General features: G+C 41.3%; 1 protein-coding gene and 2 pseudogenes across 13 annotated transcripts in view; 1 reads left to right on the top strand and 2 right to left on the bottom strand.

Annotated features, from left to right (window-relative positions):
* Positions 1-1,472: 1,472 nt before the first annotated feature.
* The window catches only part of PBRM1 (polybromo 1), a 141,106-nt gene continuing 124,423 nt past the window's right edge, over positions 1,473-18,155 (bottom strand). For 9 of the 13 annotated variants that reach the window (XM_030811634.1, XM_030811636.1, XM_030811643.1 and 6 more), the window contains 3 exons: positions 7,240-7,310; positions 6,911-7,127; positions 1,592-4,339 (listed from right to left, as the gene is read on the bottom strand). In XM_030811634.1, coding sequence (XP_030667494.1) covers positions 4,167-4,339; positions 6,911-7,127; positions 7,240-7,310 — 461 coding nt within the window. In that variant the 3' untranslated portion in view covers positions 1,592-4,166. Of the gene's footprint in view, positions 4,340-6,910; positions 7,128-7,239; positions 7,311-11,218; positions 11,375-14,744; positions 14,910-18,155 lie in introns of all 13 variants that reach the window. The other 4 variants (XM_012496530.2, XM_030811631.1, XM_030811633.1 and 1 more) reach the window with 4 other exon arrangements.
* Positions 8,338-8,435, bottom strand: LOC115834914 (annotated as a pseudogene).
* Positions 17,065-17,202, top strand: LOC115834974 (annotated as a pseudogene).

Here is an 18,155-nt window from a genome sequence, read left to right as displayed (position 1 = left end):
CTATTTTGGAAGTCTTACCTACATCCCTGATGTAATATTTAATCTCCATTTTTTTTGTGTGTTTAAATTTTTCACACTGAATTAACTCTCTTTAAAAAAATATACTCTTAGCCGGGTGTGGTGGCTCATGCCTGTAATCCCAGCACTTTGGGAGGCCGAGGCAGGCGGATCATGACATCAGGAGATCAAGACCATCCTGGCTAACACAGTGAAACCCCATCTCTACTAAAAACACAAAAAATTTAGCCGGGTGTGGTGGCGGGAGCCTGTAGTCCCAGCTACTCAGGAGGCTAAGGCAGGCAAATGGTGTCAACAACAACAACAACAAAATATATATATACACACACACACACACACTCTTGGACCCTGTTGTTTTCCAAAGTAATTTATCTCCTAGTAAAGCATGTTAGTGCTTAGTCTTCACATGTGTATTAAATCTGGAGTTTCTTGTCTCATGTGCTATCTGCAAGACATAAATACCATGAAATAGCCAAAACAGGGAAAAGGGACAGTCCATTAATTTGTTTAGTTCTGAACTTTCATTCAGGGACCTAGCATACTTCCAGGCTAAAAAGGAACAGGGTAGGCTGGGTGCAGTGGCTCACACCTGTAACCTTAGCACTTTGGGAGGCTGAGGCAGGTGGATCACTTGAGGCCAGGAGTTCAAAACCAGCCTAGCCAATATGGAGAAACCCTGTTTCTACTAAAAATTCAAAAATTAGCCAGGCATGGTGGCGCATGCTGCAGTGAGCCAAGGTTGCACCACTGCACTCCAGCCTGGGTGACAGAGTGAGGTTCCGTCTCAAAAGAAAAAAAAAAAAAAGGAACAGAATAATAGCAATATTTGTTTGCTCAGTGTTCAGATGGGATGTCTAACTATACATCAATGACTGTTCAAAATATGCTCAGGGGCACAGATGGCAGTACTATCCTAAATTCAGGAGAACAGAACCACAGCGATTTGCAAAGTGATATTAGAGGAAAACAGTTGGTTGATTTTACTAACACTTTCTATTAAAAGCGTGGTCATGTTTTAAGAGTTTATAAAGATGTTAAAGACACCTGGGCCACCTGTTTCTTCTGGCCACAGACAAGCTATTTGAAGTGGGCTATACTGCTTTATGATAGAGGACATGCTTTCCTCACTTTCCGCTCTCAGTAACTCTCCAATTTTAATTTCAACCTGCATTTCTGCCCATGCTGAGGACATGTAGGAATTCCTTGACTGCCAGCCTGAGGCGTGGCGTGGGGCACTTCAGGCTGCAGTCTGACTACATTTGGCTCTGCATTAATGCAGCCTGAGCCCTGAACCAGAGGTCTGGACACTGACTTTCATCTCCACCTGTGGAGCTTTGTTCTCTTAAATTGGCAGTCACATCCTTGTCAGCATGAAATAAGGGCTTGCAGGAGTTAAATCTGCTTGAAACATCTGACACCACTTTAACAGAACAACCAAACCTGGTTAATCCAAATCACTTTGCAAACTCTGTATTTATTTGGATTAAAAAGCTTTAGATGAACAACAAAAAAATGATACATACATGTTATAAGACTAGTTACCACATAAACCTCAGATGATATGATACAGAAATTAGAATAAACCAAGTTTTAATCAGGTATGAAAACATTCAAGCTCAAAATCATCAACACCAATTTGGGGATTTTACAGAAATAGGTGCCCCTCTCAATTCTTCCTCATAGGAAGGGGAGAGTGGCTTGAAAAAAACAACAACCAAAACAGTTAAAGGCCTTTTAAATCAGTTGGCTGACAAACACTGTTTTAAACCTATAGGTTCCCCTCAGTCCCCCCTGTTTGCAATATAAACAATTCTTCTCCACAGGAACTTACATTTTGAAAACATTTAGGCCATTATACTTTCTAAGCCACATTACTACAGTTCCTAAAACTTACGAAAAAAAGATGTATAGTTTATTTGTACTTTCTTAAGTCAATTTTTTTTTTTGTTTTCCTTTTTTTAAGATGGCTGACCTCAAATCTTATATCCTAAATATTAATGATATCCCCCAAGTTAATATACAGAAAAACATGATTCTAAAATAAATACACAGGCTTTTTAAAAAAAACTTAATTAGGGCCTGTCTAGTGATGCCCTGGGCCAGTGCTGCACTGCCTTAGGGAAGCCCCTGGCTGGATCTATGTTTCCTATAGCACCTCTAGGCACTGGGAAGGAGCCTGGAGGAGAGCTCTGGCTTCTAACGACCCACGTGGCCCCCAGTGAATAATTTTTTTAGAGGCTCCCCAAAGAAGTCTCATCCAGACCTTAAGGGAAATAAAATGAATGCATGAAATAAATAAATAATTTAACCACAACTAAATTTCATGTTCTTTGGTGTAATTCAAGGATGTCTAGAAACAAAATAATCTGATTGCATTATACAGTCCATGATGATTCAATTGCCCAAATAACCAGGAATTGAAGATTTATCTGACTCACTTTAACAATAAGGTACTGACACACTACTGCAATACATTTTTTTAAATTCAATATTATTTAAAATACTTGATGCAAATTCAAATCCAGTGGTTGACTAAAGGCAATTAAGTTAAAGGGCCTCCTGTATTTAAAGTATCTAGATACAAGAGACTTTTTTCCACTCTACACTCTTTTGCCCTCATGATTTAATAAGTACAGTAATCCTAAACATCTGGGTACTGATTCATAGCAGATTAAAAGGAAAATAGCATCCTCTGAGAGTAACTCTCTCAGATTATAAACAGCAGTGGAAGCTCTACCACAATGGCAATCACCCAGTTACTATAAAGCAGGTTTCAAAAACATGCCGCCAAGTGAAACAATGTTCCTACTGTCTGCCATCCTATGCTGCCTTCAAATGTTTATTATAGGGTCATATAAGAAAGACAGGGTCACCAAACCCAAGTGTTTGGGATCTGTAATGGTCTTTCTAGTGAGCATTTTATTAAATTATGATTCCCTTCTCCTGTAATTCAAAAGCACAAGCTAAATTTAAAAAATATTTTAGAAAGTATTAAATTTCTGGTTGAGAATTATAACATTGAAACTTAAAAGAAAAAATACATCTGATAATAAGGAAATAAGGAATACTAAAACATACTTATATATGAAGGCAATCAATCTACTCGTTCACAATTATGCTTCTTATACAGCTCATATCTAGTTACATACTCTCTTCCCCATGTTAGGTTAGGTGTTATGTTTAAAAATAAATCACCTCCATGCATACCTTAATGCTTTCTTCAAGATGAACTTCAATGTTTTTCAGTGCAACCGGTTTAAAATTTTAAATCATCTGAAATTTATAGGCATAAATTGTGAATTCATTATAAATAGATCAAAATACCCTTAAACGTACCTGCCTAGACTAAACATACCTCAGGGTTGTGCACGTGTTCTGCAAAAATCAATGACACCATAGTCTAACTCACAGATGTCTAACTCAGCACAATTGAAAAAGTGCTTTTTCCCCTCCTGGTGTCCAGGAGGTACATTAGCCGCAGACAGATGCACAGCACTGATTACGTATTTCTGTAGTGAGCCTCTGAGTTAATAAAGCAAATGTGCCATGTCTATTAAACATCTAAAACCTAAATAACCACCTTTCAAAGAAAGCACTTCATCTGTAAGAAACAGCTTTTGCAGAAAGTGGCTTAAGATATTCAGGCACATGAAACAAAAACAAGTATACTCCCCTCTCTAAGATGTAAACTAGGATAAACTTCACATTTCATTATCAATTTAAACTAATCTGTAAACTCTTGTGTGTGTGTTTTTTTTTCATTTTGTTCTTTTATATATATAAAAAAACCCAAAACCAAGAAAACAAAAACCCCAAGCCAAGACAAAACCTCTAATGGTTTCAGTTCCATGGCAACAAGTAAAAAGATAAAACTCCAAGTCTACATATACAACCAATTATGAAACTGGTTTTAAACGAAGGAAACATATGCAAAAAAATCTTTGTGTATTTGATAAAGTCAACTTAATATAACAAACAAATTGAAATAGCTTATTAAAAGTGTCCTTATATAAAAATGGCCTTGTGATGTACAGTAAAATGCAATAAAAATTATCCTCCTTTGTTCCTTCCCCCCACCCCCAGTAACTAAAATGGCTACTGATCCACAACTCTTTATGCTTCTATATAAAAGAAACATAATGATGTGATTAAACATTTTCTAGGTTGTATGCTTGGCGAATGTTGAGGGTGTCCCGGAGCATCAAATCTCGAAGGCGCCAGAGGGCATCTGCCATGGTGGTGTGGGCCCCTTTGCTTTTCAGCCAGTGAGAGGGTAGGCGGCTCTCCTGTTCTTTCGACAAATGGACGTCACGTCTTCGAGCTGAAAATTAAAGTACAGAGAGACAGAAATTAGAATTTTAAGTTGGCAAAATTTCCCTCAGTTCTAAGGTCTGATGAACTTATTAAAACACAAAACATTGAATATTTATTAAATATTATGAATTTTACTGCAGAATATTTCCAGGCACATTTCTTACATCATTTTACTAGGCACCATTACTAGCATCATTTTAAGATTTGATCATAAATTTTTTACTAGCATTTACTAGCATCATTTTAAGATTTGATCATAATTTTTTTTTTTTTTTTTTGGGATGGAGTCTCCCTCTGTTGCCCTCGCTGGAGTGCAGTGGCGTGATCTCAGCTCACTGTAACCTCTGTCCCCTGGGTTCAAGCGATTCTCCTGCCTCAGGCTCCAGAGTAGCTGGGATTACAGGAATCTGCCACCAAGCCTGGCTGATTTTTCTATTTTTAGTAGAGACAGGTTTCACCATGTTGGCCAGGCTGGTCTTGAACTCCTGACCTCAGGTGATCTGCCTACCTTGGCCTCCCAAAGTGCTGGGATTACAGGTGTGAGCCACTGCACCCGGCCTGATCATTATTTTTTTGTAGGCATCCCTGATATTTAATAATTACTTCAATGTTAACAAAAATTCCTAAAAAGGTAAACATGTGAAGAAAGGGAAAACATACCTTCTACTCAAAAGAAATGAAATGAGATGACCAAAGTTGGTTTAGAAATCAAGAATAAGTAGAAACTTCCAAACTTCTCTCCAGAAACTACACAAATACTTCAGTACATACTGAAAATACATAAGTATGTTGAACTAAATGAATAGCCTAATAGGTTTCTAATATTTTTTTCCTTTTGTTAAACTGAGGTAAAATAGTTTTTTTTGTTGTTGTTTTTTGTTTTTTTTAGACAGAGTCTTATTCTGTCACCCAGGCTGGAGTGCAGTGGTGTGATCTTGGCTCACTGCAACCTCCACCTCCGGGTTCAAATGATTCTCATGCCTTAGCCTCCCAAGTAGCTGGGATTACAGACACCAGACACCACGCCCAGCTAATTTTTGTATTTTTAGTAGAGATGGGATTTCACCATGTTGGCCAGACTGGTCTTGATCTCCTGACCTCAAGTGATCTGCCCGCCTCAGCCTCCCAAAGTGCTGGGATTACAGGCGTGAGCCACCACTCCTGGCCCTCATCTGGCTAATTTTTAACTTTTTTGTAGAGACGGGGTTTTGCCATGTTGCCCAGGCTGGTTTCAAACTCCTGAACTCAATCCATCTGTCCACTTCAGCCTCCCAAAGTGGGAGCCACTGTGCCTGGCCAATAATTTTTAATTTACCCAATGCATCTATGCTAACGTCCAAATGACTGAAACAAAACAAAACAAAACAACAAACAAAAAACAATGTACTTAAAAAGATGGCAGTGATGTTTATGAGAAAACTAGGCTTTGAAATTTGGCAAAAAAAAAACAAACAAAACACTTTTAGGCAGGGCACCGTGACTCATTCCTATAATCCCAGCTCTTTGGGAGGCTGAGGTGAGTAGATCACCTGAGGTCAGGAGTTCGGGACCAGCCTGGCCAAAATGGCGAAATCCCATCTCTACTAAAAATAAAACAATTAGCTGGGCTTGGTGGTGAGCACCTGTAATTCCAGCTGCTCAGGAGGCTAAGGCACAAGAATCGCTTGAACCTGGGGGTTGGAGGTTGCAGTGAGTCGAGACTGTACCACTGCACTCCAGCCTGGGCGACAGAGTGAGACTGTCTCAAAAATCAAAACAAAAAAAAACCCAAAAACCATTTTCAGGCCAGGCATAGTGGCTTACACCTGTAATCCCAGCACTTTGAGAGGCCGAGGCAGGTGGATCACTTGAGGTCAAGAGTTTGAGACCAGCCTGGCCAATATGGTGAAACCCCATCTCTACTAAAAATATAAACATTAGCCAGGTGTGGTGGCACATGCCTGTAATCCCAGCTACTGGGGAGGCTGAGACAGAAGAATCACTTGAACCTGGGAGGTGGAGACTGCAGTGAGCCAAGATCGCACCACTGCACTCCAGCCTGGGCAACAGAGCGAGACCCTGTCTCAAAAACAAAACAAACCATTTTCAGTGTGTTATGTCAACATGCAAAGAAACTCCAAACCATTTATAAAATATATTATTTATTTATTTATTTATTTATTTTTTGAGACAGAGTCTCGCTGTCGCCCAGGCTGGAGTGCAGTGGCACGATCTCAGCTCACTGCAGGCTCCGCCTCCGGGGTTCACGCCATTCTTCTGCCTCAGCCTCCCTAGTAGCTGGGACTACAGGCACCCGCCACCTCGCCCAGCTAATTTTTTTGTATTTTCAGTAGAGACGGGGTTTCACTGTGTTAGCCAGGATGGTCTCGATCTCCTGACCTCGTGATCCGCCCGCCTCAGCCTCCCAAAGTGCTGGGATTACAGGCGTGAGCCACCATGCCTGGCCAAAATACATAATTTATTTTAATTGTATAAGAAAAAGGGGTGTTTATTGTATGATATAATATACTAACAGCAGTAAGACAGCTTTGAGGAAGCATGTATTTCACAAAGGCTTATTTAGAAGGAAACTCCTTACCTGCCAGTGTCTGATCCCACTTGCTAATACTGTTGGACTCAGCACTGAGTCCTTCAATGTATTTCAGGTAGGCCTCTGAGTGAAGAAGCCGCTGGGTCTTTGGTGGGGGAGCTACAAACATGGGTGTTGTTGGCTGCTGTATGACAGGGGGTCCAGCTGGATGTGGGCCGGGATATGGAGGTGGTGCCTGCTGCCCTGGAGGCCCCAAAACTCCCACCTGAAAGAGCACAGGACCACATGGTGAGGCAAAAAGAGACTCTGCACATGTTCTGAGAAGGAGGATAACTCGAATTCTGTCAAGTCCTAGAAAATCAAACTGGGAGGCTCACCTGTTGTCCATATGGACTTCCACCTGGTGCTGGAGTCCCTACCATAGGGGCCACTCCTTGGTTCATCACACCTATAATTCAGAATGCAATGGCACAGTTAGAGGCTCTGGGTTGAAATGACTGAAAAACTACTGTCTGATAAGAAATGATGCCATTCATAATTCAAACCTATGTACCTCTGCCCTTGAATCTTTGTGGCTAGGAATCCTAAGCACCCCAACAGGATTTGAATAGAAAGTTGTTTTGTTTCTAGGTACTTAAGTATAATACTAGAACAATCTGTCAGATGTACATCAATTATGGCTTAGAAATGATTTGAACCTTGCATAAAATTCTAGTATTTCTAGTATTTCTCTAGGTAAGCTATTGTCAGAATATACCTCTACATTCAAGGTGTTTTTCTTCTGACAACACATTCTCCTGCAATTGAAGCCTGTATTTAATTTCAGCAGGAATGGCACTGGAATCAGGCTCAGCAGTAAGCAACGTACTAGGACAGCAGGGACACAAGGGAAGAGGCTGTGGAAGTGCATAGTTAAATGAGCTTTGTGAAGGCTGAAGGCACAGCCTTGCTATCCCCTCCCAGACCATCAGCAGCTGGTTCTAACTGGAGTCACTAGTGTTGGCAGAGAGAGAACACTTCCATCTGATAGAGTAGCACTCTGAAAAGGAATCAAGTGAAGTAACCTTGTTGCTATCACTTTATATGCAAAATGACAAAGGAACAGAGAGACTTCATGGCCCTACTAGATTTGTACTATGTCCCTGATAATAATTTTGTAAGCTTCCCTCAGTGAATGCTCACGAGCAATTGTTGTCTCACAGGCACAGGTGATAATAATGAGATGTCCTAAATTTAGTGTCAGAGGCTCTTTTGATTTCAGGGTGCATATTTGCTATTCTGATAAAATACAGAAATAGGCAAGGGACCCAGTTCATTAAAAACAAATAAACCTAAAACTGTGGTGAACTGTTCTTGAAAACTTAAATCCTGCTGGCTATGTAGAAGAATTGAGAGGAGGTTTAACTTCATAGTGTACAGTCCCTTCAGATCAAAAATCGTAATATACTGTCCAGGCAGAAGCAGCTCCTCATTCTAAAGTTCAGAACTGTTTCATGAGTTTGCATGTCATCCTTGTGCCATGCTCATCTCCATATTGTTCCAATTTTAGTGTATGTGCTGCTGAAGCGAGCACTAAGGTTCAGAATTGTTAAATGCCACTTCCAGGAAGCGTAAGAGAGCCTCTTATTTGTTAGAAAATAACAAGTAAAAAAGCATCTGTTTAAAGCAGGGAGTTTTATGTTCCAAGTACCCAGAAGTCCACCCGGATCACCAAAGTAGGATCCTGATGATTATTCGTGAATGAATGAAGAGGTTGTGGGGGGTAAGCTGGTGCTCCAGCAATATATTATTAACCTCTGTGCCCATCACCTCCCTGTGCCCTGGGACACTCACCCACCTTAGACTCCAGAACACGGTGTGGCTCCCTAAACTGTGTAAATCATTGCTTTGCAGGGCAGCACAAATCAGCAAACTCTTCTGCTTCCTCTATTGACAAATGCCATACTGGGGCAGCTGGTGAGAATGTGAGCTGAGCCACCAGAAGAGCTCAATGAATCCCCTACTCCTCTAAGCCTGCTCAGACATGTGCATTTGTAGGCACTAAGAGGGGATCTTCCCTGACTCCTGGCTTCTTTTTTAATTAAATAAAATAGATATGGGGGTTTCACCATGTTGCCCACTGGTCTTGAACTGCTGAGCTCAAAGCAATCCTCCCACCTCAGCCTCACAAAGTGCTGGGATTACAGGATTGAGTCACCGCGTCCGGCCCTGTCTCCTCAATTCTAAGCAGGTGTGTTGGGCTTCCCTCCAATTGAATTTAGGATTTCAGGAAGGGGGAAAGGAAGACAGCTATGTCCCAACACCCACCAAAAGACATCTGCAACCTAGAGGGTACTGGCGTTAGACATGGCTCCCACTAAGTGCACCTAGAAGGTGTCAACTCCAGCCTGGTCTTATTGGCTTAGTGATAGCCTGTGTCAAGGTGACAGGGCAAAAAATTAAGGCCAAGTCTACCTGCCACATGGGAACATTTACCTTATGACTGACTCCTGCTGCAACAGCAATTCACACAGTCCACTGTTTTCATAAGAAGCACCTAACCCTACAAACACTTCCTCCTCTGGGAACACCTGGAGCAAATGCTTCTGTGGAATTATGGTCATATTCTAAGCAACACTCACAAAGAGTGTGGCTGGAAGCTCCAGGCCAGGCCACCAAGTTTGCTCACTCTGCACACTGCTGGGTGCACCCTCCAAAGCATCATTTGGTACCCTGCAAAACCCTATCACTGGTAGGTCCAACACTGGTACAAGCAAATTTAACAAGTTTCCACCCACATTTTACCATTTGGGTTGGGCCCTTAGCTAATGTTTTAGGTAATGGACCAAATGCTTTCCGAGTCTTCCGAAGGTCACATTCCCTCCATCCAGATTACAGCTAAGAATTCTTTTGCATATGCTGGCAATTAATATGGGAACATGTAACTTTCCTTTCGTTTAGGTTTTCTTTAAAATAATCTTTCAACTTGCTAATTCACATTTTAAAGTGAAAATGAATGTAGCTATTTCTGGAATCCATTTATATATTTCTATATAAAAGAACTTCTAAGCTTCTGCTGACAGACAAACCCGTATCTACAGCTAGGAAGGTAGGCTAGGTTGTTCTTTAATGTCAGGCTTTTTTTTTTTTTTTTTGAGACAGGATCTCACTCTGTTGCTCAGGCTAGAGTGCAGTGGTGCGATCACCGCTCACTGCAGCCTCAGTCTCCCCAGGCTCAGGTAATTCTCCCACCTCAGCCTCCTGAGTAGCTGGGACTACAGGCACATGCCACCACACCTGGCTAATTTTTCCTTTTTCCTTTTTTTTTTTTTTGAGACAGAGTCTTGCTGTCGCCCAGGCTGGAGTGTAGTGGTGCAATCTTGGCTCACTGCAACCTCTGCCTCCTGGGTTCAAATGATTCTTCTGCCTCAGCCTCTCGAGTAGCTGGGACTACAGGCGCCCGCCACCACGCCCAGCTAATTTTTGTATTTTTAGTACAGACAGGGTTTCACCCTATTGGCCAGGCTGGTCTCGAACTCCTGACCTCAAGTGATCCGCCCACCTTGGCCTCCCAAAGTGCTGGGATTACAGGCATGAGCCACCGTGCCCGACCTAACACCTGGCTAATTTTTATAGAGATGGGGGTCTCACCAGGTTGCCCAGGCTGGTCTTGAACTCCTGGGCTCAAGTGATCCACCTTCCTCATTCTCTGAAAGTGCTGGGATTATAGGCATAAGCCATTACACCTGGCATGTCATGCCTCTTAGGGAACTCACATACAGAACACTAATTCAGTGAAAATGCATTCCCCTCCCTGCTTTTTGTTCTAAGACAGACTGAGTGAAAGATTTCTGAAGAGTTCTACATTAGCAGCTCTGCAATCCCCTTAGAAAGGTTGCTTGAGGAGAAGTAGGAGATGGAACAGATACTCTATACCCTGTGAGATAAGAATTGCACCAGAGGGAGAAATGCAACTCAGGGGCAAAAAGTGCTTTTATATGTTACTCTGAACTAGCAATTTGGGAAACTTCATTCACTGATAAGAGGACACAGCCTTCTAGGCTGTCTGGCTTTTCAAGGACATGTCAAATTAGTTGAGTGATTATCGATAGAGTATGCCTCTTGTCCCTTGGTTTGCTGACTCTGGCCTCTGCCATGTGTCCTGTGCTGCTGCCAGCAGCCGGGTGCACAAGGGCACAAGTGCTGGGCCACCTGCTGAATGCGCAGGACATGCCCTGCTGCTGACAACCTTTGGATTCTCAGGGAGGGAAGGCCTGGCCACAATGGGCCACGGGTGCCTCCTGGAACAACTGGTTGAAAGAGGAAAAAGAGAATATGAAGATGAGATTAATGAGTGAATGAGGATGAAGTTCTTACCCGGTGGTGGGATGCCCGGGAGCCCAGGCACACCTGGTGGAAGATGGTGGGGTGGAGGCCCCCCAGGGTGAAGTGGCTGCATGCTGCCCATGCTAACAAGGCCATCAACTGGGCCCTGCAAAGGTGGAAGGCCTGGCGGATAGCCACCCATCATGCCTTGAAGGACACAACAAATTTCAGACATGCATCATTAACATGCAACATGAGCTAAGTAATAACAACCACCCCCCACATGCACTACCAATGAATAAAGCACCCTTAGTACTGCATGATATAACAGCAATTAGTGCAATTACTTTGTTGCAATAATGAACAAAATAAAAAGTTACAAATATCAGACCCAACACTTTGGGATGAATTAGTACTTAGTACACTATTATTTGTAGTTATTTTCCCTGGGGTAAATATGCTGCATGTTTTCAGTTAAATAATAGTAAAGAGTTCTAGTAACAGCCTTCCCAAGGTCGTAATTATTGCAAGCTGTTCAAACAGAGTGACCAGTTCTGCTGACTGCAATTCTAACTGAATAGTATAAACCCCATCATTCCACTCTGCCCACACTCATATGCCTATCATGGGTACACATGAGGAGTAACAGGAAGGGAAGGAAATGAGGCGCATAGTCCTGATCACAAAGCATGGTTCTCCAGCTTGGGGGCAGGAATTGTTCAAGACTTCTACATCTACTCCTCCTTTCTAGCCTTACCACTGCTGGTAAGAATGGATTGTGCTTGAGCTTGAGTTGGGGAACAGCTTCTAAGAACCATCACAGTGAATGGTATTTCCTTCTTTAGATCTAAAAATGTGATAAAGATAAAACCTAAACCCTCCCAAACAAGCCAACCAAGTCCAGGTCACTCAGGAGCCTACACATAGACTTCACGGAGGGATGGCTGGAGAATCGGGCTCTGCTGCTATGAGAAAATGCCAAATGTCATCAGTCTCCAAGCTCTAATGTCCTCATATAAACCTTAACAGGGAGCATTTTAATTTGAGGTACACAATTTCTGTGAACAGAGGCTTTTATTCCTTTATTTTCAAAGTGTACCTACACATGACAAAATATTTTCTACTGGCTAGAGAAGAGTTTCAGCAAACAAGTATTTTTGGCAGAAGGAATAAATGTAAGAAAAAAAATTCAAAATGTCAAGGACTCACCTATCAAAAGACCTTTAAAACCACATGGCATTTTTTTTAAAACAAGAAAAACAACTTGACTTTTCTGGGATTTGTAATGATCATGATGAACAAGAACACAAAGCTCCCCCCAAAATGCAGTCACCTTTGGTCACAGCTTCTTGCAAAGGGAGGGTTGAGGGACTGGTGTCAAACCTCATTTTTATAAAATACTCTTTGTAGAGGGACTCTGTCAAACCGTGGAAAAACTTCAGATTCTGAGAATTTTACTCTTGGACATTCCCTGAAGATTTCAAAGATATTTATTTATAAAAGTTTAGTCTTTTAAGGCTATGAAATTACTAAAAATTCTGAGATCGATTCACCCTGCTTCACTAGTCATACCTAAGCTGACTGACAAACTTACAATTACATAAACCAAATGACAAAAATTTGAATAATCTCTCTATACATAAAATAAGATCATGAGTTTTCATTTTTTTTAAATGAAGAGTTCAGACGTAAAAACTACTTTTGAACAGACACCATTATCTTAATTAAACATGAAGAAATCCAATGCTACCAATCTTTTAACCACACCACCAGTTATAGCATTTAGGGTTAAGTAGGTGGGAAATTTAAGGATGTTAAGAGGCTTTGCTTTCAATTACAAAAGCCCATCTGAACGCAGCCTTCATGGGCTGTGGTTGAAGAAATTATTAAGAACTGAAAGACATGACACTTGTCTTCATTAAACTGTACTTTGGCATTTATTATCCCAGTCACATGTGTTCAAATGAGCTTCAATGCTTGTAAGCAAAGCTGGTCTCAAGACAGCAACAAGGCTAATAAGTAAGACTCAGGCCCTAAGAAACCTGTAAAACCATGAAAAATCACCCTCTTAGCTGCAGGGTTCCCCATGAGGACCAAAGAGTGGTTACTGTAGAGAATGCTTGCTTTTCACTCCCAGGGCCCAGAAGTCTAGCCAGCACACCCTAAATAATGGAGCAGGGGCTTTCTAGAGGGACCACCTTCCTCATCCATAGAGTTCTATAATGTTCTTCCCCAACAGGGAGCTAAAATGCTGCAGCTGCTGTTTTTTTTTAAAATTGTTTTTAGCTGTTTGTATTCATTTTGTTAATGTGTCCCTGGGTTTTGAAGTCAAGGGCACAGTGCCACAACATCACACATCAAATAGAACAAAACACGATGTCAGTGAGGGAATTCTAACTTTCAAAGTCCCCATGTTCAAGGCCTGATTTCTAAAAACCTCTGGAACCCCATTAACCAAAATGGGCCATGGAATAGAGCAGGCGATTATGAGATTTGTTAGATCAACATCAGTTACACTGAAAGTACCGAAAGCCATGATTCAGATGTGCTTTGGCGAGTGCAACTGCTGAGTTCAGCGACAGTGCATTTGAGAACTTGCCATCACAAAAGTTAGGAGCGACAATGGAAAAGTTATCGTATGCTACTCTTCCTTAAAAAGCAAAAACGAAACAGCAAAAACAGCATCCCAACAAGCCTGCCTTGAACAACACTATCTTGGACTCCCTGTGAAAGAGGTCAGACTGCTTGCTTAAGAAGAAACACAGGTGGCTTGTACAGACCTCACCAGGATTGGAGAGATCTCAGAGAAGGGGCCCGAGAAGTGGTCTGCAGGCTTCTCATTGGAGACATGTCAGACAAAGATACTCAATTCAAGAAGAGTCAAATTTGCTATGGCTACCAGAACCAGAGACAACACACACAAGCAAACCACATTCATCATTTTCTTTTTCTTTTTTTTTTCTCAAATATGTGACTGGGATACTAACAGAAAATGCAGTTTAATGTAATTAAATAGAAAAGCATTACAGAGTGGGCACAATGAATTGAATAAGGACTTTGTATTCTATTTAGCAGTCATGCACATTGGTGACCAAGAAAGGATTTACAATTCATTGTCAAAAAATCCTTTTAAATGGTCAGTCTTTTAAGGATGGCTGCAGCAGAACAAGGCAAACTGAATACTGGAATGAGACAGGAAAATCAACACCACCTAAAGACTGGTTTTGTGTTTTCTCTTGGGAGTCCCTCTAGAACAGAATTCAGTGTCTACTTTCATATTTTCTGCTATAGTGCTCTATCAAGAGCAGGCTGGGGTGGAGAACATCACCAGACCATGCCCACAGCCAGGGAAGAGCTACTCCCTACCAATTACCAGGGTTAGGCCCAGGGCCCATTTCTGGGGCAGAAGGGAGGCATTGCCCGTACGGGAAAGGCAATATAGGACAACATGGATGACTTCAAACTTTGAATCTGTCATGAGAAAAGGCAATAGACTGTGGCCTACTCCTTATTGGAGAAAAAAAAAATGAAGGAATTTCTTAAAGTGGAAAAAAATGGTCTTAGCTCCTGTTTTTACCTGCAACAGGTGTCAACTGCTGATTGAGCATCCCCATTGGTGTTGGTGGTGGCACCACCCCCATGAGAGCCCCCACAGGGGTGCCTGCTCGGGGAGAAGCACTCGGCTGCTGTTGCTGTGCTGCTCGCTCTCTCTCCTGCTGCTCAGCAACTTTAGCTGCCCGCTCTGTAAAGGCATTTCAGATTTTCAATTCTGTTTTTAACCCAGGAATTCAAAATACCATCCATTGCATTCAACAGGACTAGTAAAAACACAGGCAACAGTTCTGTCTCAATGGAAGGAACAGTAGATGACTAGTCTCAACACAGGAGGAGTCGGGCCGATTTCACTTGGTAACCTAGAGTCCAGCTTTCCTATCCCATCTTGAGAACTGGTCTGCAAAGATTTCAAGAATGTTAAGACTGCAACACACATTCAGAAAGCACAGGTTTTATGTAAACACGTCACCAGCATAACCACCATGGTTAATCTCACGAGGCACCCTGAAGATGAGAAGCGCTACCATTATTCTAGTATTAATAGCATTACAGATTATTTATAATTTCAACATGAAGCAATTCCATGGCCCATTATAATTTTTGGTACAATTGTTACTTACTATATATATTTCCTGATTCTTTGTACACAATTTTACTAAGATTTGAGGACTCATCATGAGTGTCATGGAGTTTAGCAGCTGAAGAAAATTAACTCTGTAAGGGAAAAGTAGCTGACTGCCTCCTTCAGAAGGTTTTAGGGAAACAACTAATTTCTACATTCTAATGAAGCAAAGAAGTCATGTTTAATAAACCCCAAAGGAAAAAAATGCATTATACTTCAGGCTACAATCATCAGAAGCAGAGAATTATATAAACGCGTATGTAGCAATGGACAATGTACTGAAAGAACCAGGTTTCCTGAAGCTGAGCAGTTCAATACTGACCATAAACCACCCTAAATCAATGAAAGTTCCAGAATCCCTCTTATTTCATTCAAAATGCAAAAAGAGCATTTGCTGTGGCAGTTCTGGGCCGTAGAATACATCCTGCTACCTCCCCAGTCCCCGGTCCTGACCTACTCTGTTTGCGTCTCCAGAGCCGGAAGCTCCAATGATCACGTTTCCAGTCTTTTTGGGAGCTAGCAGACTGAACCCCTACTGAAGAACTCCTGAAATGTTGTATTTCCAAAGCTCCCACCATACAGGGTTTCTTATCTCACCATTCATAAATAGAAGATCGCCCCACTCATCACATGGGCAAATGGAGGCTGGGAGACAGGCAGTCACTTGTCCAAGGATACAGAGAGAACCAGCAACCTATGGCCCTAACTCCTGGTATCACACTCCAACTGCCACACATAAACCCTCCAACATGGAACTCAACACCACTGATTTGAGGAGGGGGAAAATAGCTTGAGGTCATATGGCTTTACAGAGAATCAAGAAGCTACAGCTCCAGTCCTCCTTTAAGAATATGAAAGTCAAGCAATCAAAGGCCTCTTGGCTGTGACAGAGTTGCCTGCATAGCCTTATCATCATTAAGACTGTCCTAGTTTACAGACCCTTTGTACAATGAGTATGAGGGGTGAAGGCCATTTGAACAAACTATTTACTTGAGCTAGCAGTAAAAAAAAAAAAAAATCGACCTAGGGTCCCACTTCAAATTCTAGTATTTTCATTATACAAGTGACACAGTAAAGTGGGAAAGCAAAAAAATGAAATGGGAAAAAAAATAAGGCCTGTGGATTGAATATTGGACTGGCTACCCAAACTCTAAACTCTGGGCTTTGAATTCAATGAGAGAAAACATCAAAAGTTCAGATTTTATGTCTCAGGTAGATGCTGCTGAGTCATGTAACTCCCCCCTCGCTAGGTTCTCACTCACTTTCAGACTCCCCTTCGAATTTGCAAGGATGTTCCAGACGCCATCACCTTCTCCCTCTCTTCATTCCTACTTCAGTGTTTTTACTTTCACAGTGTCTTCAGGTATCTCTCTCCTGCTCACACTCTAAATAACCAGCCACCTAGCACTGGCTTCATTTGCCTTGCTGCTGCTGCTGTGCTGCTCGCTCAGCAATATTCATGTGAGCTTAATTTTCAACACTCCTCCATCTCAGTGGTATAGTAGGTCTTAACTTTCAATAAGGTCAGAAATAAAGCTCCACAAAGTTCTAGGTTCTTATGGAACTGACTAGGGTTTTCCAAAGAATATTCTGCAAAATATTAGTTCTTTAGAGTATTCATAGGTACTACATAAATACCTGGTCAAATTTCAGAAAATGCCAGATAATATAAAACGGGTTACTTACTGGCGGTCTTAAAGCCTTTAATATGGGAATATGCGTGCTGTATGAAAGGAGAGAAGGTTAGCACTCCCCTTGATAAGGACAGAGGAGGCCCTTGGGCCTGACAACACACATACGGGAATATGCACCATAAGTTTCCAAGAGAGAGAGTTTGGAATGCTTCTCAAACTGGTTTTGCCACAAAATGTTTTTTGGCTAAACATCTTGCAGGATTAGGATTCTCTGCAGAAGATCCTTGGGGAAGCCTGTCAGATAATTTCATAGCCATCAATCAATTATAATATATGACCTTTTTTTTTTTTAAAGAAGTTTCTTTGGAGACTTCATAAATTTTAATAAAAGGGGCAGCCTAAATAGTTAATGTTTGCCAGAAAATAATAGAACTGTACCCACCTAAGAAGAGTAGTGGTTGACCATTGTAGAGAGGAGCTCTAAACTGGCAAAATGAACCAATATATAAAATTCCAGATGGAAAAAATATAGCTCAAAGGGCAATAGTACTGCCTAATCTAATGCTTACTACTAATTTCTTTACTAAGTCCATGTCTGATATTAAAAAAAAACCATAAAAACAAAAACCCAACAACAAAAAACAAAAAATCTCAAGTATTTGTCTCTAAATGGCTAAGAACCACCAAATTCTTGAATGACAGCTCACTGCCCAAAGTGATTTAATTAGAATAAAAGGAAAATAAATGCAGTTGAGCTTTATAAAAAAGACCCAAATACCTTAGAAGTAGCTATGAATACAGACACAGTATAGGCCAGGACTGACCTAGGAAACCAAGCATTTTAGCAAAGACTCAGCCTGAAGTTTAAATATATGGCTTACCAAGAGCTATAACACAAGATCGTTGATTTTAAGAGGCCCTTTTCAGATGAATTTTAATTAAAATTATATTTAACATCATTGTACAATAATTCCCTAGCTCAACATGTGTGCTTACAGGGCTCAATGAAAGAAAAAAATCATGCAATTTTTAGTAGCAAAATATTTTGGAGAAACTCGCAGGGGAAATACAACACCAGGATCAGAGGCCAAGTCAGGGGCAGCGCTCTGCTCAGTCAGGACAAGGCTAGCATCTAAAATACTGGTTGGGTGCCATTTGGAACAGTCCCCAAAATAAA

This window comes from Nomascus leucogenys, chromosome 4 (genome assembly GCF_006542625.1).
Source record: "Nomascus leucogenys isolate Asia chromosome 4, Asia_NLE_v1, whole genome shotgun sequence".
NCBI classification, from domain to species: Eukaryota; Metazoa; Chordata; class Mammalia; order Primates; family Hylobatidae; genus Nomascus; species Nomascus leucogenys.
Note: the sequence above shows the minus strand (reverse complement) of the source record. Positions and strands in the feature narration are given on the sequence as shown.